This window comes from Chiloscyllium plagiosum, unplaced genomic scaffold (assembly GCF_037043375.1).
Source record: "Chiloscyllium plagiosum isolate Xiang-an unplaced genomic scaffold, Cpla_swu_hap1 HiC_scaffold_13, whole genome shotgun sequence".
Lineage (NCBI taxonomy): Eukaryota > Metazoa > Chordata > Chondrichthyes > Orectolobiformes > Hemiscylliidae > Chiloscyllium > Chiloscyllium plagiosum.
Genome location: NW_028270151.1, coordinates 22,993,508 through 23,019,701, shown reverse-complemented (window position 1 = coordinate 23,019,701; position 26,194 = coordinate 22,993,508). Strand labels below are relative to the sequence as shown.

Sequence of the window (26,194 nt, the reverse complement as noted above, 5' to 3'; positions counted from 1 at the left end):
GGCTTGCTGAGGCAGCTTATGGTGAAGGAACCTCGAGGAGGCAGGGACCAAAATATGATAGTTTGAGAGGGAGAAGCTGGAATCCGACATAATAGTAAGTACATTTGAGTAAGGGTAACTTCAAAGACTGGAGGGAGGAGCTGGCCAGAGTTGATTGGAAAGGAAGCCTAGCAGGGAAGATGGTGGAGCAGCAATGGCAAGGGTTTCTGGGAATAATTCAGGAGGCACAGCAGAAATTCATCCCAAGGAGGAAAAAACATAATAAGGGGTATACGAGGCAACTGTGACTGACCAGGGAAGTCAGGGTCAGCACTACAAAAAAAAAGAAAACATACAATGTGGTGAAGATTAATGGGAAGCCGGAGGATTGGGAAGTCTTTAAAGACCAACAGAGGATAACTAAAGAAGCAATAAGAGGGAGAAAATGAAATGTGAAAATAAGCTTGTAATATAGAAGAAGTTTGGCAGTGTTTTCAGATATATAAAAGGTAAGAGAGAGGCCGAGTGGACATTGAACCACTGAAAAATGAGGTTGTAGATGTGGTAATGGGGAACAAAGAAATGGCGGAAGAACTGAACAAGTACTTTGCATCAGTCTTCATGGTGGAAGATGCGAGTAGCATACCAGAATGTCTGGAGAATCAGGGGGCAGAGGTTAGTGTAATGGCCATCACGAAGGAGAAGTTGCTGGGGAAGCTGAAAAGATCTGAAGGAGAATAAATCATCCAAACCAGAGGGATTGCACCCGAGAATTCTGAAAGAGTTAGCTGTCTTTTCAAACCACCCAACACCACGCTGGGACTCACCATCCACCCTGTCCTCCTCCTGTGTGAATACCGTACAAAGTATTTATTAAGGACATCATCCACTTCCTCCAGCTCCACATGTAAATTCCCTCCTTTGTCTTTGAATGGACCTACGCTTTCCCTAGCTACCCTCCTTGTTCCTTTTATATATGTATAAAATGCATTGGATTTTCCTGTTTATTTAAGACATTTCCTAGCCCCTTTTTAGCTCTCCTAACTCCTTGTTTGAGTTATACCGGACTGCTCCTACATTTTATGGTCTTTTTACTTCTTCCTTACTACCATGAACACTTCCATTGCCTTTTGTTCTGGGCACCTTTTTCCATTTGTTCCACTTGCTCTCCCTCCTCCTCTCCACTTCTCAACAGCTTAAGAATGTCAGGGTTTGATCCCTTTTCCAATTCAAAGGAGAGTCATTCTCTCTCTGGCTGTCCATGTGATTAAATCAATCATTGACCTTAACCCCTTCCTATATATATGTGGTCCTCCAGCACCATTATCCTCCCCTTCACACACCCATCCCTGAATTTAATGCATCAGGTGTATCTTCTCAAAACTAACTGTTTGTGGGTGAGCTTTTAGTCATCTCTCCCAGCATCTCCCATGACTTGGAATATTTTACCTACCTCATATCAGCGCCAGTTGCTGAAATCATCTGCCTTCTCTTCTATTAGCTTCTCAAATTAAAGACTATCCCTCTTTTCTCTCTTTTTTTTCGCTTCAGGACAATGCATGGACTGGGATGTGAGCAATATCCGTGAAGTGAGGGCCTACAACGGGGAGCCAGCAAGAGTTAGCTGTCCCCTCTTCTCAACCCACGTCAAGTTAAACTACAGCACGGCCCGTGGTTCAGGACTGACACTAACGTGGTATAAAACCAAACAAACTGAAGAGCTGCAAGAGCTGATTGACTTTGATCAAGCAGGAAATCGAATCACAAAGGAGCAGGAAGTGCTGTGGTTTTGGCCAGTGTTTGCTAATGATTCTGGGAATTACACCTGCATGTTCAGGTATTTCACTTGAAACTGTTTGATTTATAGGCTTTTGCTCCTTATCAAGATTTTTGCTTTGGAACTGATGGCTGTGACATCACCGAAGTACACATTACAGAAGGATGGCCGACAGTCATTCTGATTGTTACCTTTCTCTTTTGTTGGAAAGAGAAATCTGTCTAGTCCCACACCCACTGCATTTTTTTGGGGGTTTTTGTTTGGGCTCTGATCTAGTTAATAACTTTTTGACAGTCACTCGTGCATTCACTTCCAGCACGATACTGAGCAGCGTAACTCGTCATCTCATTTTGTAAAAGGAAACATTTCTCATTTCCGTTTTTTACCAATTACATTGACGGTGTCCTCTGATTACTGTGTCTTCTGACAGAGGGAACTTTATTGATTCCTGTCTTGTGCACTTGGAGCTTGGAAAGGAAAGTGGGTCAGAATTTTGGGGAAATGTTGAAAAGGAGTTGGACTACTCTGGTCTTGTACTGCTTTGTTCACTTCCTGTGGGATTCCGTGGTCTGTTGAACAAAATCATGAGCTTGATCTATATTGTTAATCAGGAGGTGGAATCCTCTTCTTGAGGCCTGGGGCTAGCAACTTTCCCATTAATGGTAATCAGTTGGAATGTACCATCGGATTTATCTCCGTGCTGTGTATTAACCTGGTATTTGGATGGGGTAGAATCTCTGTCTTGCACACATACAGACGCGCAGAGGCAGACACAGACACACGCAGAGGCAGACACAAACATATGCAGAGGCAGTCACACACAGACACACTAACCTGTTCAGCTGGTAGCATGCTGCTCCACAGTTTACCATCAGATAGTGTGTATCGAGAAACCTACATTAACAGTTGTCAACATGTTAGGCCTGAGTTTGTATCAATAAATGTATAACTCGTATATAACCAAACAGTGGGGAAATCTTCAATCAGGGCTTCCTAAACTTTGGGTCACAACCCACCCCCCTGCAGTCAGCAGCCATAATTCTGAGGCTGTAATTTCCAAGATAACAAAGGTAGCAATGGAGCTCCATCTGAATGCTAACAGATGCATGGTCCCTTTTTAAACCTTGGTTTCTTTTTGAAATAATAGGCATGGCCTAATTGGCTGAGCCTCGAAACCTGAATCCAGTCCTGAAAAAGTCAGTCTCATAGTAGGTGTATTCTACTTTAAAGCTCTGTAGACTGAACAGTCCCTTCCACTCTGTCTCACATGACTCCCACCTGCTTTACTACCCCCCCACCCAGTCCCTCACTATCACATGTTTACCTACCCAACTCTCACCACTGCCTTCTCAGACTGGGGCATGGCTATTTTCAAGTATAAAATAAGGGAAATGTCTGGGAGGTCATGTCTTAAAGAAAACTAGTAAATGCTGTAAGCATAGCACATGGGTAAGAAGGATTTGACTATATGAGAAAGTAAAGCTCCTTGACAACAGAAAGGGGCACAGAGTACATTTGGCCTCAAACAGGGTTGCATTGAATTGAATCTTCTGTCTTGTTAATTCCATACTAGGAACACTACTTATTGTCTCAAGGTGGCTGTACCCCTTCTGGTCATTCAGAAAGGACTGAATGATTGCAACGGCAGTAAGGAAATGATTTTCCCTGTGCAGTTCGCTCTCGGAGAAACAAAATACTTGAGCTGTCCAGACACTACTGAATTCTCCAAGTCTTCAACCAACTCAACAGTTGCCTGGTATACTTATAAGGCCCCTTTGGAGCACCACACAAAGGATCAGTGTCAGGTATGGAACATTATGGTGTATTGCAGTTCACCTCAGGGATTCCAGGTTATCGTGGTTACTTGTACTTTTATATGACACACAATGGAGTCTAGAGTTATAGATAGTGAGGGTAGAAGATCCAATCTGTATTCCACCATATGACTGTCCAGGAATCTCTCCCACTCATATTGCCTCCCATTATTTGTGTTGGAAAGATTTGTAGCTTGATTGTATTATGAATGTACATTCCTTGTCAACAACAAGAGAGCGTCTCCAACATGGAGACCATGGTTCGGAGGCAGGGGCACTACTCACTCCTCCACAAAACCTCCATGGATTTTACTATTGGTCAGTTAGTTAAAGTGGAGGTGATGGCCTAGTGGTATTATCACTGGACTTTTAATCCAGAAAACCAAGTCATGTTCCAGGCAGTCAGGTTTGAATCCCATCACGGCAAGGGTGCAATTTGAATTCAATAAATATCTGGAATTAAGAATCTAATGACTACTATAAATCCATTGCCAATTGTCAAAAATCCATCTGATTCATTAATGTTCTTTAGGAAGGAAGTCTGGCCTGCATGTGATTCCAGACCTACAACAAAGCGGTTGACTCTCAACTACCCTCTGGGTAATTAGGGATGGGTAATAAATGCTGCAAGCTAGCAATGCCCTCATCCTGTTAAAGACTAAAGTTCTGATGGCTACTCTCCCTTTAACATAAGCAGTCAAGAGAACTGAGCTGTGATCATTCAAGCAATTGTCCTGCCCTTGCTATAAGTCAGTCTTCAAAGCATTTTTAAAAATATAACTAAGTCTATTTACCTACTGAAAAATCCAAAAGGCCTTCAGTTTGGGGTTTGTGCTAGATCTGGTTGACAACTCCTTCAGGGTGATCACGAATTGATAAGGAATTGAAGACTAATTTCCAGGACACTTTCATCAGCAAGTTCTGGAGAAGAATAATCGAGGTTTTTTTTTTTTTAAATGTTCTCGTTTATTTTGTGCTCCATCTAAATAATTTTTCAGAAGTTAGTTATGAAAAGAGACTGGAGATGCGGGAGGAAAAGGACAGTTAGACTGAAGTGGGGTTTATAATGGTCTGTTTGCTTCTTAAATGCTTCTTGTGGAAAAGTGTGGCAATTCTGAGAATTGCCATGCCATAGCAGCAATGCAACATAGGACTTAGCAGCAGGAGGAGGCAAAACAACCATTGGTACAGTATGTACCTTCAGAAGTGGAAATAGATGATTGAACCAATGTCTGTCAGTTTTTCCTTTACAATGGCTCAGAGATTCAATTCCTGTCACTGTCACATCTCACCCTGGTTCCCTTATGTTGTAGACAACATGGATGCTGTAGAACATAGAAGAATACAGCGCAGTACAGACCCTTTGGCCATCGATGTTGCGCCGATCCAAGCCCACCTAACCTACACTAGCCCACTATCCTCCATTTGCCTATCCAATGCCCGTTTAAATGGCCATAAAGAGGGAGAGTCCACCACTGCTACTGGCAGGGCATTCCATGAACTCACGACTCGCTGAGCAAAGAATCTACCCCTAACATCTGTCCTATACCTACCACCCCTTAATTTAAAGCTATGCCCCCTCATATTAGCTGACTCCATATGTCGAAAAAGGTTCTCATGGTCAACCCTATCTAAACCCCTAATCATCTTGTACACCTCTATCAAGTCACCCCTAAACCTTCTTTTCTCCAATGAAAACAGCCCCAAGTGCCTCAGCCTTTCCTCATATGATCTTCCTACCATACCAAGCAACATCCTGGTAAACCTCCTCTGCACCCATTCCAGTGCCTCCACATCCTTCCTATAGTATGGCGACCAAAACTGCACACAATACTCCAGAAGCGGCCGCACCAGAGTCTTATACAACTGCAACATGACCTCAGGACTCCGGAACTCAATTCCTCTACCAATAAAAGCCAGTACGCCATATGCCTTCTTCACCGCACTGGGTGGCAACTTTCAGAGATCTGTGTACATGGACACCAAGATCCCTCTGCTCATCCACACTACCAAGTATCCGACCATTAGCCCAGTACCCCATCTTTTTGTTACTCTTACCAAAGTGAATCACCTCACACTTACCTACACTGAACTCCATTTGCCACCTTTCTGCCCAGCTCTGCAGCTTATCTATATCCTGCTGTAACCTGATACATCCTTCCTCACTGTCAACAACTCCACCGACTTTCGTATCATCCGCAAACTTGCTCACCCAACCTTCTAGCCCCTCCTCCAGGTCATTTATAAAAATGACAAACAGCAATGGTCCCAAAACAGATCCTTGCGGAACACCACTAGTAACTGCACTCCAAGAGGAACCTTTACCATCAACTACTACCCTCTGTCTTCTTCCAGCCAGCCAATTCCTAATCCAAACCTCCAACTCACCCTCAATGCCATACCTCCGTATTTTTTGCAGTAGCCTACCATGGGGAACCTTATCAAATGCCTTACTAAAATCCATATACACCACATCTACCACTTTACCCTCGTTTACCTCCTTAAACACCTTCTCAAAGAATTCAATAAGGTTTGTGAGGCACGACCTGCCCTTCACAAAACCATGCTGACTATCCTTGATCACATTATTCCTATCCAGATGTTCATAAATCCTATCCCTTACAATTCTCTCTAAGACTTTGCCCACAACAGAAGTGAGACTCACCGGCCTATAGTTACTAGGGTTATCCCTACTCCCCTTCTTGAACAAGGGAACCATATTTGCTATCCTCCAGTCTTCTGGCATTACTCCTGTAGACAACGAGGACATAAAAATCAAGGCCAATGGCTCTGCAATCTCCTCCCTTGCTTCCCAGAGAATCCTAGGATAAATGCCATCAGGCCCAGGGGACTTATCTATTTTCACCCTTTCCAGAATTTCCAACACCTCTTCCCTACATACCTCAAAGCCATTCATTCTAATTAATTGTGACTCAGTATTCACATCGGCAACAATGTCCTGTTCCTGAGTGAATACTGACGAAAAATATTCATTCAGTGTCTCCCCAATCTCTTCAGCCTCCACATGCAACTTCCCACTACTATCCTTGACTGGACCTATTCCTACCCTAGTCATTCTTTTATTCCTGACATACCTATAGTTAGCCTTTGAGTTTTTCCCTAATCCTACCAACTAAGTTATTTTCATGTCCCCTCCTTTCTGCTCTTAGCTCTCTCTTCAGATCCTTCCTGGCTACCTTATAACTCTCAATTGCCCCAATTGAACCTTCACGCCAAATCTTTACATAGGCTGCCCTCTTCCCTTTAACAAGGGATTCCAATTCCTTATTAAACCATGGCTCCCTCACACGACCCTTTCCTCCCTGCCTGACAGGTACATACTTATCAAGGACACTCAATAGTTGCTCCTAGAACAAGCTCCACATATCATAGGCAGACCAGCATACAAGGAACTAGCACTGAGCACCATCAATGGTATCATCAAGACAATACCATTGGAAAGCCTGTTGGGGTGGCATGGTGGCTCAGGTATTAGCACTGCTGCTTTACAGCGCCAGGGTCCCAGGTTCGATTCCAGCCTTGGGCGACTGACTGTGTGGAGTTTGCACATTCTCCCGTGTCTGCATGGGTTTCCTCCGGGTGCTCCGGTTTCCCCCCACATTCCAAAGATGTGCAGGTCAGGTGAATTGGCCATGCTAAATTGTCCATAGTGTTAGGTGCATTAGTCAAAGGGAGGTGGTTTACTCTTCAGAGGGTCAGTATGGACTTGTTGGGCCGAAGGGCCTGTTTCCACACTGTAGGAAATCTAATCTTACATTGAAAAGTGATCACGTCACTCTGTAAAGCTGATCATTGGCCAATATACTATTTGGCACAAACATTACAACACTGTGATCCAAACATGGTCACTTCATTGATCTGTTAAATGCAGAACTGCTTTATGGTAGACAAGTACAGACAAACGTCCCCAGTCAACATTCACCAATGCTTCCAGGAGTGCAAGATGCATCACTCTGAAAAACAGCCAAGGTGAAAGAAGCCCATGACTGTATTCAGGTCATGAATCACCCAATCTGCATATTGGACAAATGTTTGAATATATTATCCAACTGCTGGCAGCTGGAATCAAGCAGAAATTTTCAGCATATGCCGTCAACCATAATGGTTTCATATCTGAATACCGAATGGCATGACCGTATGATGAATCAGATTCATAATAAGAAACACATAGTAACAATAATGCAACTAGAATATAATCCAAGATGCAGCACAAAAATAAAAGTGACCTTAGCCAGCATTCTGAAAACCCAACAGCCTCCAGCAAATATCACAAAAGCTGGATAGATCAGCAAATAACAGATATGTTTCAGGAGCTTGTAAACGGTTGTATTGCTACCTGTCTAAAGTATATTCAGAAACAGGATTATTTTTGTTTGTTGTCATGTAAATGGCCTGATTCTTTAAGAGTAAACCTTTAGTCAGAATAAAAAAGGTATTTGTATGTACCTTTTAAGGGAGTGAGAGTTAGACACAGTCGATAACTACAATAGTATTTTCCCCAGTGACCACTCCAGTAGTGTATAGTATTTGCTACTTCCACCAGTATATGCTACTGGGTATATGTTCTGAGACATTTTACTGCAACCAATCCTCTTTTATCTTTGCTTTGCCTTAGGCCTATTTCGTGACTAGGACTAGAGGATTCACCATGTAGAGTTTTTATAGCAGAGACACTATTCTTTGATGACAAGAAAGTGTATTGCATGATAGCAATATGTACAATTATATTAGGTCAGGCACGTTTACTAGGACCTTGGGGAACTAGTACAGACACTCCTCCGAAAGCTACTGTAGAACTTCCTATGTCCACCCAGAAACACTGCAACATTGGTAGAATGAGCTAATGTAGCAGGAATATTAATCCCTTCAGAGCTCTTAGCTCATACAGCAACTATACACCTCAACAAGGTATGATTTAGTCTTGTGACGTATCAAGTTATGTAAGTAGCTATGATAGAGATCAGGTGTAATGATTGATGATACTTTGACTTTAAGAAGAGTATTTTGACTTTTTTTTTGAGAGGTTAAGACCAGACGTGATGAGCGCTCTCTTCCAAGCCAATAAACAGCTTGTGAGGCCTGGGTTTTTTTTAAACTTTACCAATAGAAGCAGCATGAATGGGTGGAGTCAGGCTCTCATAGAACTGGGTTTTAGTTTACCATTCAATAGTTATCAGGGTTTGAAAACTGTTTGTGGACATTGATCTCTCACTTTGTTACAGCTAAAAGCTTGGGTTCTTTCTACTGCCAGAATCGTATGTGAGACTATCTGTCTTACTGAATTTGCCTTTGCCAAAGGTGTGTTTGTGGTGTGTTATTATATTGTGACAGTTGTTATTCAGTAGTTATATAATCTATTATTCTGTTAAGCTTTCTAATAGAGATAAAGTTAGACCAATTCTATTTTGTTTATTTGTATTTTAATGAGAGGTAAGAGTAAGTGTGTTTTGGTTAAAACCAAGGAGCATGCCCAACTGAATTATAACTGGAACACTTAGGGTCTAAGCTGTCTCCTTGATATATTTGAAGGGGTTTGGTCTGGTTCATAACATGATCAAGTGAATATTATCTGTATGTAGTCTTCAAACTAAGAATCCATGTTATTATTTCACCAATCGTCGTGTCTGATTGTTATGCTTACTTGTAAAGAGAGATGTAACTCATCTTTGAAAGTTGCTACAGGTTTAAATTTACTGCTGCATTAAGCATCTTGTGGAAAGGTTAGTTGGAATGTGTCCTTCAGGCTGAAGTGTTCGAACTTTAGGAAGGCTCCTGCACTGGTATAAACCTGATTGCTCTCTACTGCGTTTTAATGTTTAAATGGTTAAACCTTCAATCATCACTGGTTCCACAAATATGCTGCTGACACCCTGTTCTGACTCATCACTGCCTTTCTCAGCCAGCTCTGCTATCTGTAATTGTTACATGAATCATCAGTTTTCTCAAGGAGTAGAAATTTCCTGCTGCAAGATTAAAGCCCAATGTCTTCAGTGCCATCTATGAACCCTGTTTCTGAGACACTGACTCAGCCCCTCCTCTTGGCTGTTATTTGAGACTGATTCAATCCTATGCACTACATTTCTTTTTTCATTCACTGGATGAGGGTGTTGCTGGCTAGGTAGCACTTATTGCCCATCCCTGATTGCCCAGATGGCAGTTAAGAGTCAACCACGTTGCTGTGGGTCTGGAATCACATGCAGCCCAGACCAGGTAAGGATGGCAGTTTCCTTCTTTAAAGCACATTAGTGAACTAAATGGCGTATTTCTTTTGACAATAAACAATGGATTCATGGTCATCATTAGTTTCTTAATTCCAGGTATTTATTGAATTTGCATTCTACCCTGCCGTGGCGGGATTTGAACTTGGGTCTCCAGAACGTTATTGAGACCTCTGGATTAACAGTCCAGCGATAATACCATGAGGCTATTGCCTCCCAGTTAATGTGCTTTTTCTTGAATGCAGCTTTGTGGGACCAAATTTCACTCCTATCCTCGACCATCTTATTCAGTTTATTTGGTATTGAGTACTTGGGGTATTCCTTTAAACAATGTTGCTCATAATTTTTTTTAAAATTAATTTTTGTGTGACATTTGGTGGTGAGGCCATTGTTTTGTTGGGCATCCCAGTTGCCTGTGTGAAGGTGGTCTTAAGTCACTGCAGTCTGTGAGGTAAAGGTAAATCCACAGTGCAGTTGGGAAAGGAGTTCTCAGATTATAACCCAGTTACAGGGAAGGTGCAAAGAATTCTAATTTTAAATCAAGACCTGACCTGGGGGTGATGGTCCTTCTTTGTCCCTGCTGCTTTTGCCTCACCAAATTGGCGAGGTCCCTTTTCAAGATTGATGAATTTGGGTCATTCAAAATGACTGAATTTGTGACCAGTATGTGATTAGATGGTTTCAGTTTTGTATTTTGAAAGGGTCTAAGGGAAAACCAACTCAATGTTATTTGTTTTGGTTTCTTTCTCTCTTTTACACTTAGGGGTGTTGTAGAGTTGAGGAAGTGGTGGAGATTGTGACAGAGATTGAAGGTAAATTGGTATTCCACGTTGTACGAGAATACCACAGAGGAGAATACACGTGTATCGTAACAATGAAACAAAGAGAACAGCCTTACACTCTGACCAGAACAGTCAGCATCTCGATTTGTGGTAAGTCTTTTTGACCTAGAGCACAATTTGTCTCTTCATCCCAGAGCCTCTGGGTAATTGATAGGCTGACAATTCTTGTTTTAATTTGCGATTTTGTTTGCCCACAGCTAGCCAACAGGAATTGAAGGCACCGGTTTTAATTTTGCCAAAAGTCAATCAACAAGTTATAGTTGAACACGGTGAGTGCGATTTTGCCAATTTGTGTTTGGTTTTGCCAAATTTGGTAGTATGAGGAAATTTAAATAATGTATCTGTCAGTGAGTATGACCAAGTTGGTCAATGTAAGATCTTGTACGGAGATGACAAGTGATTGTAAGAAAGAATTCAGCAACTTACTCCACATCTCCTCCCAGTGGTCAGTGTCTGTTGACCTTGTAAATTACTAGGTTGAACTGTGGTCAGAAAAGCACAAGCATGACTGTGTCAAAAGAAAGCTCATGGCTGTGTGTGGTCCATACAGGACTTTTAATAACATTATCATCTTTTGATTAAAAAGTGCTGCAAGTAATTTTATTGAAATTATGACATGCTCAAATGTCACATTTTGGCCACAATATTGGCCTTCTCTTGCAAATAGAGATCACAGAATAAACATCTGAAAGTAGCGTTACCTTTGTTTCGTTGGGAGAGATTGGTATGTTTAGCAGATTATGATATGGCAAGTATTAAATGTGATTTTCAATTTCTGTCTAGGTCAGGAAGTAAATTTAACCTGTAGGATGTATTTCCATTGTATCCAAAATTCACCCACAACTCTCTGGTGGACTGTCGCTGGGCAACATGCAGAGGACCTAGCTCCAGCAATAAAATTATTTCAGAGGTACTTTTGAACCACCAGCTATCCTAAAGATGGCTTTCTACTTTTTAAAAATAATGAGGTCAAACTTCTGCAAGTTATATTGATGCAACCTGGGTGGAATTGGGCAAGGTCATGCCAGAGATTTGGGAATTTTTAAAATTCATGTTGCAACCGTATCCATTTGCTTTGATATTTATTCTGATTCAAAAGTCGGTTTGCCTAATCAGGCCTTGCCAACAAAAGACGGCACTGCCCAGGGTTTGACACAATTGGAAATAGAGTTTCCAGAAATTTGTGTATGTGTTTGGTGAGGCATATATTTTGGGATGCATTGATTTAAAATTGACCACTGCCCTTCAAAACTTGTATACTGATTTTTATTGTTTGAAGTTATGCTCTGGAATGATTCTTCGATCTTTACATAAGTTCAGGCCAGAATTCCAGGTGACCTTTGAACAACATTTCTCTTCATCCAGGCATTCGACAAAGTTCCATCTGATAAACTGGTGAGCAAGGTTAGGTCACATGGAATCCAGGGTGGAACTGGCTTGAAGATAGAGACAGAGAGTGGTGATAGAGGGTTGTTTTTTCAGACTGGAGGTCTTGACCAATGGTGTGTTGTTATAATTGGCGCTGGGTCCACTGCTTTTTTTTGTCATTTATATACATGATTTGGATGTGAATATAGGAACAATGGCTAGTAAGTTTGCAAATGACACCAAAATTGGAGGTATAGTGGGCAGCGACGAAGGTTACCTCAGTACAATGGGATTTTGATCAGATGGGCCGCTGGACCAAGGAGTGGCAGATGGAATTTAATTTGGATAAATGTGAGATGTTGATTTTGGTAAGGCAAATTAGGACAGGACTTTTACAGTTAATGGTAGAGTCCTGGGCAGAGTTGCGGAACAAAAAAACCTTGGGGTTCAGGTTCATAGTTCCTTGAAGATGGTTTCACAGGTAGACAGGGTGTTGATGAAGCTTGCCTTTATTGGTCAGTGCATTGAGTATCGGAGTTGAGATGTTGTATTGAGGCTGTACAGGACATTGGTTAAGTCATTTTTGAAATTCTGCATTGAATTCTGGTCTCCCTGCGATAGGAAAGGGTGCAGAGAGGATTTGAAAAGATGTTGCAAAGGTTGGCGGGTTTGAGCTACAGCGAGAAGCTGAATATAGATAGATAGAATAGACAGAAGAATACAGCGCAGTACAGGCCCTTTGGCCCTCGATGTTGCGCCGATCCAAGCCCACCTAACCTATACTAACCCACTATCCTCCATATACCTATCCAATGCCCGCTTAAATGCCCATAAAGAGGGAGAGTCCACCACTGCTACTGGCAGGGCATTCCATGAACTTACGACTCGCTGAGTGAAGAACCTACCCCTAACTTCAGTCCTATATCTACCCCCCCTTAATTTAAAGCTATGCCCCCTTGTAATACCCGACTCCATACGCGGGAAAAGGTTCACACTGTCAACCCTATCTAACCCCCTAATCATCTTGTACACCTCAATCAAGTCACCCCTAAACCTTCTTTTCTCTAATGAAAACAGCCCCAAGTGTCTCGGTCTTTCCTCATACGATCTTCCTTCCATACCAGGCAACATCCTGGTAAACCTCCTCTGCACCCGTTCCAGTGCCTCCACATCCTTCCTATAGTATGGCGACCAAAACTGCACACAATATTCCAGATGCGGCCGCACCAGAGTCTTATACAACTGCATCATGACCTCAGGACTCCGGAACTCAATTCCTCTACCAATAAAAGCCAGTACGCCATATGCCTTCCTCACCGCACTATTTACCTGGGTGGCAACTTTCAGAGATCTGTGTACATGGACACCAAGATCCCTCTGCTCATCTACACTACCAAGTATCCGACCATTAGCCCAGTACCCCATCTTTTTGTTATTCTTCCCAAAGTGAATCACCTCACACTTAGCTACATTGGGGCTGTTGGGGCTATTTTCCTTGAAGTGTTGGAGGCTGAGGGGTGACCTTCGAGATTTATAAAATCATGACGGGCATGGATAGGGTGAAGAGCCAAGGTCATTTTCCCAGTGTGGGGAGGTCCAAAGCTAGAGGCCATAGGTTTAAGGTGAGAGGCAGAAAAATTAAAAGGGACCTAAGGGGGCAATGTTTTCACTCAGTGGGTGGCACATGTTTGGAACAATCTGCAAGAGGAAGTGATGGAGGTGGTCCAATTACAACATTTAAAAGGCATCTGGATGGGTACATGAATAGGAAGGGTTTAAGAGAGATTTAGGCCAAATGTTGGCAGATGAGACTAGATAAATTTAGAATATCTGATTAGCATGGATGAGTTGGACCGAAGGGTCTGTATCTGTGCTGTACATCTCTAACTCGTACGGATTGTATGTGATGGTAAGGCTACAAGACAGAAAGCTGTGAGCTGAACAGATTGCAATCTCCTAGCAGAGTATTAGTGCATGACTACTGAGGTAACCATTATATCTCCCCTTATCTCAGAGGCTGATCTATGTGTGCGTTAAAACCTTTGCTGCAGTTATTAATTAGATCAACACCTCATCAAGCTATAAGTGAGGTTAAGAGTTTTTTTTTTCAGGTTGGTGACCTTACCTGTAAACAGTAGCATTCCACAGGGATCAATAATAGGACTGCACCTATGTACAATATATGTAATGTCTTGAAGGAAGGAAGCATTTATACTGCAGCCAAGTTTATAGACAAGACAAAAATAGATGGAAAGGCAAGATGTGGAAGGGATAGAAACAGTTTATGGAAATAAAAATCACACAACACGAGGATATCGTCCAACAGGTTTAATTGGAAGAACACTAGCTTTCGGAGCGCCACACCTTCATCAGGTGATAGTAGAGGGCTCAATCCTAACAGCAGAAAGGTGCAACACACAGGGGTTTGTGTGTGTGTGGTGTCTTAGGTCTGTCTGTCTGTGTGTGTCTGACAGTCAGTCAGTCTTTCTTACTCCCCCTTGCTCGCCCCCCGCCCCTTGCTCGCCCCCCCCCCCTCGTTCGCCCCCCCCCCCTCGTTCGCCCCCCCCCCTCGTTCGCCCCCCCCCCTCGTTCGCCCCCCCCCCTCGTTCGCCCCCCCCCTCGTTCGCCCCCCCCCCTCGTTCGCCCCCCCCCCCCCCCCGTTCGCCCCCCCCCCTCGTTCGCCGTTCGCCGCCCCCCCCACCCCCGGCTTGCCACCCCCCCCAGCTCGCACCCGCCCCCCACGGGCTCGCCCCCCACGGGCTCGCCCGCCCCCTCGCTCGCCCGCCCTCTCGCTCGCCCCCCCCCCCTCGCTCGCCCCCCCCCCCCTCGCTCGGCCCCCCCCCCCCCCTCGCTCGCCCCCCCCCCCCTCGCTCGGCGCCGCCCCCCTCGCTCGCGCCCCCCCCCTCGCTCGCGCCCCCCCCCTCGCCCGCGCCCCCCCCCTCGCTCGCGCCCCCCCCCTCGCTCGCGCCCCCCCCCTCGCTCGCGCCCCCCCCCTCGCTCGCCCCCCCCCTCGCTCGCCCCCACCCCTCGCTCGCCCCCCCCCCTCGCTCGCCCCCCCCTCGCTCGCCCCCCCCCCCTCGCTCGCCCCCCCCCCTCGCTCGCCCCCCCCCCTCGCCCGCCCCCCCCCGCCTCGCTCGCCCCCCCCCCCTCGCTCGCCCCCCCCCCCCCCTCGCTCGCCCCCCCCCCCCCCCCCTCGCTCGCCCCCCCCCCCTCGCTCGCCCCCCACCCCCGCCCGGCTCGCCCCCCCCCCCTCACCCGGCTCGCCCCACCCCCCCCCGCCCCCCCCCTCGCCCGCCCCCCCCCGCTCGCCCCCCCCCCGCTCGCCCCCCCCCTCGCCCGCCCCCCCCCTCGCCCGCCCCCCCCCTCGCCCGCCCCCCCCCTCGCCCGCCCCCCCCTCGCCCGCCCCCCCCTCGCTCGCCCCCCCCCTCGCTCGCCCCCCCCTCGCTCGCCCCCCCCCTCGCTCGCCCCCCCCCTCGCTCGCCCCCCCCCTCGCTCGCCCCCCCCCTCGCTCGCCCCCCCCTCGCTCGCCCCCCCCTCGCTCGCCCCCCCCTCGCTCGCCCCCCCCCTCGCTCGCCCCCCCCTCGCTCGCCCCCCCCTCGCTCGCCCCCCCCTCGTTTGCCCTCCCCCTCCCCCACGCGCCCGCCCTCCCCCTCCCCCTCGCGCCCGCCCTACCCCTCCCCCTCGCGCCCGCCCTCCCCCTCCCCCTCGCGCCCGCCCTCCCCCTCCCCCTGCCCCTCGCGCCCTCCCTCCCCCTCCCCCTCCCCCTGCCCCTCGCGCCCTCGCTCCCCTTCCCCCTCCTCCTCGCGCCCGCCCTCCCCCTCCTCCTCGCGCCCGCCCTCCCCCCTCCTCCTCGCGGTCGCCCTCCCCCTCCTCCTCACGCCCGCCCTCCCCCCTCCTCCTCGCGCCCGCCCTCCCCCTCCTCCTCGCGCCCGCCCTCCCCCTCCTCCTCGCGCCCGCCCTCCCCCTCCTCCTCGCGCCCGCTCTCCCCCTCCTCCTCGCGCCCGCCCTCCCCCTCCTCCTCGCGCCCGCCCTCCCCCTCCTCCTCGCGCCCGCCCTCCCCCTCCTCCTCGCGCCCGCCCTCCCCCTCCTCCTCGCGCCCGCCCTCCCCCTCCTCCTCGCGCCCGCCCTCCCCCTCCTCCTCGCGCCCGCCCTCCCCCTCCTCCTCGCGCCCGCCCTCCCCCTCCTCCTCGCGCCCGCCCTCCCCCACCTCCTCGCGCCCGCCCTCCCCCACCTCCTCGCGCCCTCGCCCGCGCGCTCGCCCGCCCTCGCCCTCGCGCCCGCCCTCGCGCCCGCCCTCGCGCCCACCCTCGCGCCAGCCCTCGTGCCCGCCCTCGCCCTCGCCCGCGCCCGCCCTCGCCCGCGCCCGCCCTCGCCCTCGCCCTCTCCCTTGCCCGCCCTCTCCCTTGCCCGCCCTCTCCCTTGCCCGCCCTCGCCCTCGCCCGCCCTCGCCCTCGCCCGCCCTCGCCCTCGCCCGCCCTCGCCCTCGCCCGCCCTCGCCCTCGCCCACCCTCGCGCTCGCCCGCCCTCGCCCGCCCTCGCCCGCCCTCACCCTCGCCCGCCCTCGCCCTCGCCCTCGCCCGCCCTCGCCCGCCCTCGCCCGCCCTCGCCCGCCCTCGCCCGCCCTCGCCCTCGCGCCCCGCCCGCCTCGCCCTCGCCCCGCCCTCGCCCTCGCCCGCCCTCGCCCTCGCCCGCCCTCGCCCTCGCCCGCTCTCGCGCCTCGCCCGCCCTCGCTCTCGCGCCTCTGCCCGCCCTCGCGCCTCGCCCGCCCTCGCCCTCGCGCTCGCCCGCCCTCGCCCTCGCCCTCGCCCGCCCTCGCCCGCCCTCGCCCCGCCCTCGCCCGCCCTCCGCCCGCCCTCGCCCGCCCTCGCCCTCAGCCCTCGCCCTCTGCGCCTCGCGCGCCCTCGCCCTCGCCCGCCCTCCCCGCCCTCGCCCTCGCCCGCCCTCGCCCGCCCTCGCCCTCGCCCTCGCCCGCCCCTCGCCCTCGCCCGCCTCGCCCTCGCCCGCCCTCGCCCGCCCTCGCCCTCGCCCGCCCTCGCCCGCCCTCGCCCTCGCCCTCGCCCGCCCTCGCCCGCCCTCGCCCCGCCCTCGCCCGCCCTCGCCGCCCTCGCCCTCGCCCGCCCTCGCCCCGCCCTCGCCCTCGCCCGCCCTCGCCCTCGCCCTCCTCGCCCCGCCCTCGCCCGCCCTCGCCCGCCTCGCCGCCCTCTGCCCGCCCTCGCGCCCTCGCCCTCGCCCTCGCCCTCGCCCCCGCCCTCGCCCTCCCTCGCCCTCCCTCGCCCGCCCTCGCCCCGCCCTCGCCCTCGCCCGCCCTCGCCCTCGCCCGCCCTCGCCTGCCGCGCCCTCGCCCGCCGCCCTCGCCCGCGCCCTCGCCCGCGCCCTCGCCCGCCCTCGCCCGCCCTCGCCCGCCCTCGCCCGCCCTCGCCCGCCCTCGCCCGCCCTCGCCCGCCCTCGCCCGCCCTCGCCGCCCTCGCCCGCCCTCGCCCGCCCTCGCCCGCCCTCGCCCCGCCGCCCTCGCGCCCCTCGCCCTCGCTCGCCCTCGCCCTCGCCCTCGCCCGCCCTCGCCCTCGCCCGCCTCGCCCGCCCTCGCCCGCCCTCGCCCTCCCTCGCCCGCCCCTCGCCCTCGCCCCGCCCGCCCTCGCCCTCGCCCCCCCCGCCCTCGCCCCCCCCGCCCTCGCCCCCCCTCCCCCGCCCTCGCCCGCCCTCCCCGCCCTCGCCCTCGCCCCGCCCTCGCCCTCCCCCGCCCTCGCCCTCCCCCGCCCTCGCCCCCTCCCGCCCTCGCCCCGCCCTCGCCCTCCCCCGCCCTCGCCCTCGCCCCGCCCTCCCCGCCCTCGCCGCCCCTCGCCCGCCCTCGCCCCGCCCTCGCCCTCGCCCCGCCCTCGCCCTCGCCCGCCCCTCGCCCTCGCCTCGCCCGCCCTCGCCCTCGCCGCCCTCGCCCTCGCCCGCCGCCTCGCCCTCGCCCGCCCTCGCCCGCCCTCGCCCTCGCCCGCCCCTCGCCCTCGCCCTCGCCCCCTCGCCCGCCCTCGCCCCCCTCGCCCTCGCCTCGCCCTCGCCCTCGCCCCTCGCCCGCCCTCGCCCGCCCCTCGCCCGCCCTCGCCCCCCTCGCCCTCGCCGCCCTCGCCCTCGCCCCCCCGCCCTCGCCCCCCGCGTCACCCTCGCCCGCCCTCGCCCTCCGCCCTCGCCCGCCCTCGCCCTCGCCCGCCCTCGCCCTCGCCCCGCCCTCGCCCCGCCCTCACGCCTCGCCCTCACGCCCTCGCCCTCGCCCTCGCCCTCGCCCTCGCCCCGCCCTCGCCCTCGCCCTCGCCCTCGCCCGCCTGCCCTCGCCCGCCCTCGCCCGCCCTCGCCCGCCCGCCCTCGCCCGCCCTCACCCTCGCCCTCACCCTCGCCCTCGCCCTCGCCCTCGCCCTCGCCCGCCCTCGCCCTCGCCCTCGCCCTCGCCCGCCCTCGCCCTCGCCCGCCCTCGCCCGCCCTCGCCCGCCCTCGCCCTCGCCCTCGCCCTCGCCCTCGCCCTCGCCCTCGCCCGCCCTCGCCCGCCCTCGCCCGCCCTCGCCCTCGCCCTCGCCCTCGCCCGCCCTCGCCCTCGCCCTCGCCCTCGCCCGCCCTCGCCCTCGCCCGCCCTCGCCCGCCCTCGCCCTCGCCCGCCCTCGCCCGCCCTCGCCCTCGCCCGCCCTCGCCCTCGCCCGCCCTCGCCCTCGCCCGCCCTCGCCCTCGCCCGCCCTCGCCCGCGCCCTCGCCCGCGCCCTCGCCCGCGCCCTCGCCCGCGCCCTCGCCCGCCCTCGCCCGCCCTCGCCCGCCCTCGCCCTCGCGCCCCCTCGCCCTCGCCCGCCCTCGCCCTCGCCCTCGCCCGCCCTCGCCCTCGCCCTCCCTCGCCCTCCCTCGCCCGCCCTCGCCCTCGCCCGCCCTCGCCCGCCCTCGCCCGCCCTCGCCCGCCCTCGCCCGCCCTCGCCCGCCCTCGCCCTCGCCCTCGCCCTCGCCCCCGCCCTCGCCCTCCCTCGCCCTCGCCCTCGCCCGCCCTCGCCCGCCCTCGCCCTCGCCCGCCCTCGCCCTCGCCCGCCCTCGCCCTCGCCCGCCCTCGCCCGCCCGCGCCCTCGCCCGCGCCCTCGCCCGCGCCCTCGCCCGCCCTCGCCCGCCCTCGCCCGCCCTCGCCCGCCCTCGCCCGCCCTCGCCCGCCCTCGCCCGCCCTCGCCCGCCCTCGCCCTCGCCCGCCCTCGCGCCCCCTCGCCCTCGCTCGCCCTCGCCCTCGCCCTCGCCCGCCCTCGCCCTCGCCCGCCCTCGCCCGCCCTCGCCCTCGCCCTCGCCCGCCCTCGCCCGCGCCCTCGCCCGCGCCCGCCCTCGCCCGCCCTCGCCCGCCCTCGCCCTCGCCCCCCCCCGCCCTCGCCCCCCCCCGCCCTCGCCCCCCCCGCCCTCGCCCCCCCCGCCCTCGCCCCCCCCCGCCCTCGCCCCCCCCCGCCCTCGCCCCCCCCCGCCCTCGCCCTCCCCCGCCCTCGCCCTCCCCCGCCCTCGCCCTCCCCCGCCCTCCCCCGCCCTCGCCCTCCCCCGCCCTCGCCCTCCCCCGCCCTCCCCCGCCCTCGCCCGCCCTCGCCCGCCCTCGCCCGCCCTCGCCCTCGCCCGCCCTCGCCCTCGCCCGCCCTCGCCCTCGCCCGCCCTCGCCCTCGCCCGCCCTCGCCCTCGCCCGCCCTCGCCCTCGCCCGCCCTCGCCCTCGCCCGCCCTCGCCCTCGCCCGCCCTCGCCCTCGCCCGCCCTCGCCCGCCCTCGCCCGCCCTCGCCCGCCCTCGCCCTCGCCCTCGCCCCCCCCGCCCTCGCCCCCCCTCGCCCTCGCCTCGCCCTCGCCCTCGCCCTCGCCCGCCCTCGCCCGCCCTCGCCCGCCCTCGCCCACCCTCGCCCTCGCCCGCCCTCGCCCTCGCCCCCCCCGCCCTCGCCCCCCGCGTTCACCCTCGCCCGCCCTCGCCCTCGCCTGGCCTCGCCCTCGCCCTCGCCCTCGCCTGGCCTCGCCCTCGCCCTCGCCCTCGCCCGCCCTCGCCCTCGCCCGCCCTCGCCCTCGCCCGCCCTCGCCCGCCCTCGCCCGCCCTCGCCCGCCCTCGCCCTCGCCCTCGCCCTCGCCCTCGCCCTCGCCCTCGCCCGCCCTCGCCCTCGCCCTCGCCCTCGCCCTCGCCCTCGCCCGCCCTCGCCCTCGCCCTCGCCCTCGCCCTCGCCCGCCCTCGCCCGCCCTCGCCCTCGCCCTCGCCCTCGCCCGCCCTCGCCCTCGCCCTCGCCCTCGCCCGCCCTCGCCCTCGCCCGCCCTCGCCCTCGCCCTCGCCCTCGCCCTCGCCCTCGCCCTCGCCCTCGCCCTCGCCCGCCCTCGCCCGCCCTCGCCCGCCCTCGCCCGCCCTCGCCCGCCCTCGCCCGCCCTCGCCCGCCCTCGCCCGCCCTCGCCCTCGCCCGCCCTCGCCCTCGCCCGCCCTCGCCCTCGCCCGCCCGCGCCCTCGCCCGCGCCCTCGCCCGCCCTCGCACGCCCTCGCCCGCCCTCGCCCGCCCTCGCCCTCGCCCTCGCCCTCGCCCGCCCTCGCCCGCCCTCGCCCGCCCTCGCCCTCGCGCCCCCTCGCCCTCGCCCGCCCTCGCCCTCGCCCTCGCCCGCCCTCGCCCTCGCCCGCCCTCGCCCTCGCCCTCGCCCGCCCTCGCCCTCGCCCTCGCCCGCGCCCGCGCCCGCCCTCGCCCGCCCTCGCCCGCCCTCGCCCTCGCCCGCCCTCGCCCGCCCTCGCCCTCGCCCGCCCTCGCCCGCCCTCGCCCGCCCTCGCCCGCCCTCGCCCCCCCCGCCCTCGCCCCCCCCGCCCTCGCCCCCCCCCGCCCTCGCCCCCCCCGCCCTCGCCCTCCCCCGCCCTCGCCCTCCCCCGCCCTCGCCCTCCCCCGCCCTCGCCCTCCCCCGCCCTCGCCCTCCCCCTCCCCCGCCCTCCCCCGCCCTCCCCCGCCCTCGCCCGCCCTCGCCCGCCCTCGCCCGCCCTCGCCCGCCCTCGCCCTCGCCCGCCCTCGCCCTCGCCCGCCCTCGCCCTCGCCCGCCCTCGCCCTCGCCCGCCCTCGCCCTCGCCCTCGCCCGCGATCGCCCGCCCTCGCCCTCCCTCGCCCGCCCTCGCCCTCGCCCTCGCCCGCCCTCGCCCCCCCCGCCCTCGCCCCCCCCGCCCTCGCCCCCCCCCGCCCTCGCCCCCCCTCGCCCTCGCCTGGCCTCGCCCTCGCCCTCGCCCTCGCCCTCGCCCTCGCCCGCCCTCGCCCTCGCCCGCCCTCGCCCGCCCTCGCCCTCGCCCGCCCTCGCCCACGCCCCCCCCCGCCCTCGCCCCCCGCGTTCACCCTCGCCCGCCCTCGCCCTCGCCTGGCCTCGCCCTCGCCCTCGCCCTCGCCTGGCCTCGCCCTCGCCCGCCCTCGCCCTCGCCCGCCCTCGCCCTCGCCCGCCCTCGCCCGCCCTCGCCCTCGCCCGCCCTCGCCCTCGCTCGCCCTCGCCCTCGCCCTCGCCCTCGCCCTCGCCCGCCCTCGCCCTCACCCTCGCCCTCGCCCTCGCCCTCGCCCGCCCTCGCCCTCGCCCTCGCCCGCCCTCGCCCTCGCCCTCGCCCGCCCTCGCCCTCGCTCGCCCACGCTCGCCCTCGCCCGCCCTCGCCCGCCCTCGCCCGCCCTCGCCCGCCCTCGCCCTCGCCCGCCCTCGCCCGCCCTCGCCCGCCCTCGCCCTCGCCCGCCCTCGCCCTCGCCCACCCTCGCCCTCCCTCCCTCGCCCGCCCTCGCCCTCGCCCTCGCCCTCGCCCGCCCTCGCCCCCCCCGCCCTCGCCCCCCCCGCCCTCGCCCCCCGCGTTCACCCTCGCCCGCCCTCGCCCTCGCATGGCCTCGCCCTCGCCCTCGCCCTCGCCCGCCCTCGCCCCCGCCCTCGCCCTCGCCCTCGCCCGCCCTCGCCCTCGCCCGCCCTCGCCCTCGCCCGCCCTCGCCCTCGCCCGCCCTCGCCCTCGCCCGCCCTCGCCCTCGCCCGCCCTCGCCCTCGCCCGCCCTCGCCCGCCCTCGCCCGCCCTCGCCCGCCCTCGCCCTCGCCCGCCCTCGCCCTCGCCCGCCCTCGCCCGCCCTCGCCCGCCCTCGCCCGCCCTCGCCCGCCCTCGCCCCCGCCCTCGCCCGCCCTCGCCCGCCCTCGCCCGCCCTCGCCCGCCCTCGCCCGCCCTCGCCCTCGCCCGCGCCCTCGCCCGCCCTCGCCCTCGCCCGCCCTCGCCCTCGCCCTCGCCCGCCCTCGCCCTCGCCCGCCCTCGCCCGCCCTCGCCCGCCCTCGCCCGCCCTCGCCCGCCCTCGCCCTCGCCCGCCCTCGCCCGCCCTCGCCCGCCCTCGCCCGCCCTCGCCCGCCCCCGCCCGCCCCCGCCCGCCCCCGCCCGCCCCCGCCCTCGCCCGCCCTCGCCCGCCCTCGCCCTCGCCCTCGCCCTCGCCCTCGCCCTCGCCCTCGCCCGCCCTCGCCCGCCCTCGCCCTCGCCCGCCCTCGCCCTCGCCCGCCCTCGCCCTCGCCCGCCCTCGCCCTCGCCCGCCCTCGCCCGCCCTCGCCCGCCCTCGCCCGCCCTCGCCCGCCCTCGCCCGCCCTCGCCCGCCCTCGCCCGCCCTCGCCCGCCCTCGCCCGCCCTCGCCCGCCCTCGCCCGCCCTCGCCCGCCCTCGCCCGCCCTCGCCCGCCCCCGCCCGCCCTCGCCCTCGCCCTCGCCCTCGCCCTCGCCCGCCCTCGCCCCCGCCCTCGCCCTCACCCTCGCCCTCGCCCTTGCCCGCCTTCGCTCGCCCTCGCCCTCGCCCTCGCCCGCCCTCGCCCGCCCTCGCCCGCCCTCGCCCTCGCCCGCCCTCGCCCTCGCCCGCCCTCGCCCGCCCTCGCCCTCGCCCGCCCTCGCCTGCCCTCGCCAGCCCTCGCCCGCCCTCGCCCTCGCCCGCCCTCGCCCTCGCCCGCCCTCGCCCTCGCCCTCGCCCGCCCTCGCCCTCGCCCGCCCTCGCCCACCCGCCCTCGCCCGCCCTCGCCCGCCCTCGCCCGCCCTCGCCCGCCCTCGCCCGCCCTCGCCCGCCCTCGCCCGCCCTCGCCCTCGCCCGCCCTCGCCCTCGCCCGCCCTCGCCCTCGCCCGCCCTCGCCCTCGCCCGCCCTCGCCCTCGCCCGCCCTCGCCCTCGCCCGCCCTCGCCCGCCCTCGCCCGCCCTCGCCTGCCCTCGCCCTCGCCCGCCCTCGCCCTCGCCCGCCCTCGCCCGCCCTCGCCCTCGCCCTCGCCCGCCCTCGCCCTCGCCCGCCCTCGCCCTCGCCCTCGCCCGCCCTCGCCCTCGCCCGCCCTCGCCCTCGCCCGCGCCCTCGCCCTCGCTCCCGCCCTCGCCCGCCCCCGCCCTCGCCCGCCCCCGCCCTCGCCCGCCCCCGCCCTCGCCCGCCCCCTCCCTCGCCCGCCCCCTCCCTCGCCCGCCCCCTCCCTCGCCCGCCCCCTCCCTCGCCCGCCCCCTCCCTCGCCCGCCCCCTCCCTCGCCCGCCCCCGCCCCCGCCCTCGCCCGCCCCCGCCCTCGCCCGCCCCCGCCCTCGCCCGCCCCCGCCCTCGCCCGCCCCCGCCCTCGCCCGCCCCCGCCCTCGCCCGCCCCCGCCCTCGCCCGCCCCCGCCCGCCCTCGCCCTCGCCCGCCCTCGCCCTCGCCCGCCCTCGCCCTCGCCCGCCCTCGCCCTCGCCCGCCCTCGCCCGCCCTCGCCCGCCCTCGCCCGCCCTCGCCCGCCCTCGCCCGCCCTCGCCCGCCCTCGCCCGCCCTCGCCCGCCCTCGCCCGCCCTCGCCCGCCCTCGCCCGCCCTCGCCCGCCCTCGCCCGCCCTCGCCCGCCCTTGCCCTTGCCCGCCCTTGCCCTTGCCCGCCCTCGCCCTTGCCCGCCCTTGCCCGCCCTTGCCCGCCCTTGCCCGCCCTTGCCCGCCCTTGCCCGCCCTTGCCCGCCCTCGCCCGCCCTCGCCCGCCCTCGCCCGCCCTTGCCCGCCCTTGCCCGCCCTTGCCCGCCCTCGCCCGCCCTCGCTCGCCCTCGCCCGCCCTCGCCCGCCCTCGCCCGCCCTCGCCCGCCCTCGCCCGCCCTCGCCCTCGCCCGCCCTCGCCCGCCCTCGCCCGCCCTCGCCCGCCCTCGCCCGCCCTCGCCCGCCCTCGCCCGCCCTCGCCCGCCCTCGCCCGCCCTCGCCCGCCCTCGCCCGCCCTTGCCCTTGCCCGCCCTCGCCCTTGCCCGCCCTTGCCCGCCCTTGCCCGCCCTTGCCCGCCCTTGCCCGCCCTTGCCCGCCCTTGCCCGCCCTTGCCCGCCCTTGCCCGCCCTTGCCCGCCCTTGCCCGCCCTCGCCCGCCCTTGCCCGCCCTCGCCCGCCCTCGCCCGCCCTCGCCCGCCCTCGCCCGCCCTCGCCCGCCCTCGCCCGCCCTCGCCCGCCCTCGCCCGCCCTCGCCCGCCCTCGCCCGCCCTCGCCCGCCCTCGCCCTCGCCCGCCCTCGCCCGCCCTCGCCCTCGCCCGCCCTCGCCCGCCCTCGCCCGCCCTCGCCCTCGCCCGCCCTCGCCCGCCCTCGCCCGCCCTCGCCCGCCCTCGCCCGCCCTCGCCCGCCCTCGCCCGCCCTCGCCCTCGCCCTCGACCGCCCTCGCCCTCGACCGCCCTCGCCCTCGACCGCCCTCGCCCTCGACCGCCCTCGCCCTCGACCGCCCTCGCCCTCGACCGCCCTCGCCCTCGACCGCCCTCGCCCTCGACCGCCCCCGCCCTCGCCCGCCCTCGCCCGCCCTCGCCCGCCCTCGCCCGCCCTCGCCCTCGCCCGCCCCCGCCCGCCCTCGCCCTCGCCCGCCCTCGCCCGCCCCCGCCCTTCCCCGCCCTCCCTCGCCCGCGCCCTCGCTCGCGCCCTCGCCCGCCCTCGCCCGCCCTCGCCTCCCCCGCCCTCCCCCGCGCCCTCGCCCTCGCCCGCCCTCGCCCGCCCTCGCCCTCGCCCGCCCTCGCCCGCCCTCGCCCGCCCCCGCCCCCGCCCGCCCCCGCCCGCCCTCGCCCCCGCCCTCGCGCCCCCGCCCGCCCCCGCCCGCCCTCGCCCTCGCGCCCGCCCTCGCGCCCGCCCTCGCGCCCGCCCTCGCGCCCGCCCTCCTCTCCTTCCTCTCCTACCTCCCCTTCCTCCCCTTCCTCCCCTTCCTCCCCTTTCTTCCTTTCCTTCCCTTTCTCTCCTTCCCTTTCTCTCCTTCCCTTTCTCTCCTTCCCTTTCTCTCCTTCCCTTTCTCTCCTTCCCTTTCTCTCCTTCCCTTTCTCTCCTTCCCTTTCTCTCCTTCCCTTTCTCTCCTTCCCTTTCTCTCCTTCCCTTTCTCTCCTTCCCTTTCTCTCCTTCCCTTTCTCTCCTTCCCTTTCTCTCCTTCCCTCTCACTCAGACACACACACTCCCACACACAGGAAAGAAATTATTTTGTTGGATACAGTTCAGACAAGGTTCACTAAGATGACCCCTGGTGTGGCAGGATTGTCTTAAGTCCAAAGACTAAACAAGTTAGGATTCTACTCATAGGAATTTAGAAGAATGATAGGTGATCTCATTGGAACATATCCAATTCTAAAGGGGCTTGATGGGGTAAATGCTGAGAGAACATTTCCCCTCATGGAGGGTCCAAGACCAGAGGACATAGCTTCAGAATTAAAGGGCACCAATTTAAGACTGACATTTTTAGATTAGATTCCCTACAGTGTGGAAACAGGCACTTTGGCCCAACAAGTCCACACCGACCCTCCGAAAAGTAACCCACCCAGACCCATTTCCCTCTGACTAATGCACCTAACACTATGGGCAATTTAGCATGGCCAATTCACCTAACCTGCACATCTTTAGATTGTGGGAGGAAACCGGAGCACCCGGAAGAAACCCACGCAGACCCTGGGAGAATGAGGAGAAATTTAATCTGTCAGAGAGTTGAGTGTTTGGAACTCCTTGCCAGAGTGAGCTGTGGGGGTGGAGCCTTTGTGTATATTTAAGGCTGTGATAGGTTCTAGATCTGAGTCATGGGTCACAGAGAAAGGGCAGGGTCATGGCTGCGGAGATGGTCAGATCAGCCATGACCCTATTGAACAAAAGAGCAGTCTGGAGGGGCTGAATGGCTTACTGCTGTTCTTATTTCTTATGGCTTTATATTGGGTACATGGCAGTAGTATATTTGTAGGGAGAGAGAAATTGTCCTGATTCTTTCAAGGAAAGACTCTGTCTATGGAATCCCTA

The 26,194-nt window shown here is 60.6% G+C and overlaps 1 protein-coding gene across 4 annotated transcripts in view; it reads left to right on the top strand.

Annotated features, from left to right (window-relative positions):
- LOC122556134 (interleukin-1 receptor accessory protein-like) overlaps positions 1–26,194 on the top strand; it is a 58,104-nt gene that overhangs the window by 17,955 nt on the left and 13,955 nt on the right. For all 4 annotated transcript variants that reach the window (XM_087993361.1, XM_087993362.1, XM_087993359.1 and 1 more), the window contains 5 exons: positions 1,531–1,816; positions 3,330–3,561; positions 10,573–10,741; positions 10,849–10,920; positions 11,435–11,561. In XM_087993361.1, coding sequence (XP_087849487.1) covers positions 1,531–1,816; positions 3,330–3,561; positions 10,573–10,741; positions 10,849–10,920; positions 11,435–11,561 — 886 coding nt within the window. The remainder of the gene's footprint in view (positions 1–1,530; positions 1,817–3,329; positions 3,562–10,572; positions 10,742–10,848; positions 10,921–11,434; positions 11,562–26,194) is intronic.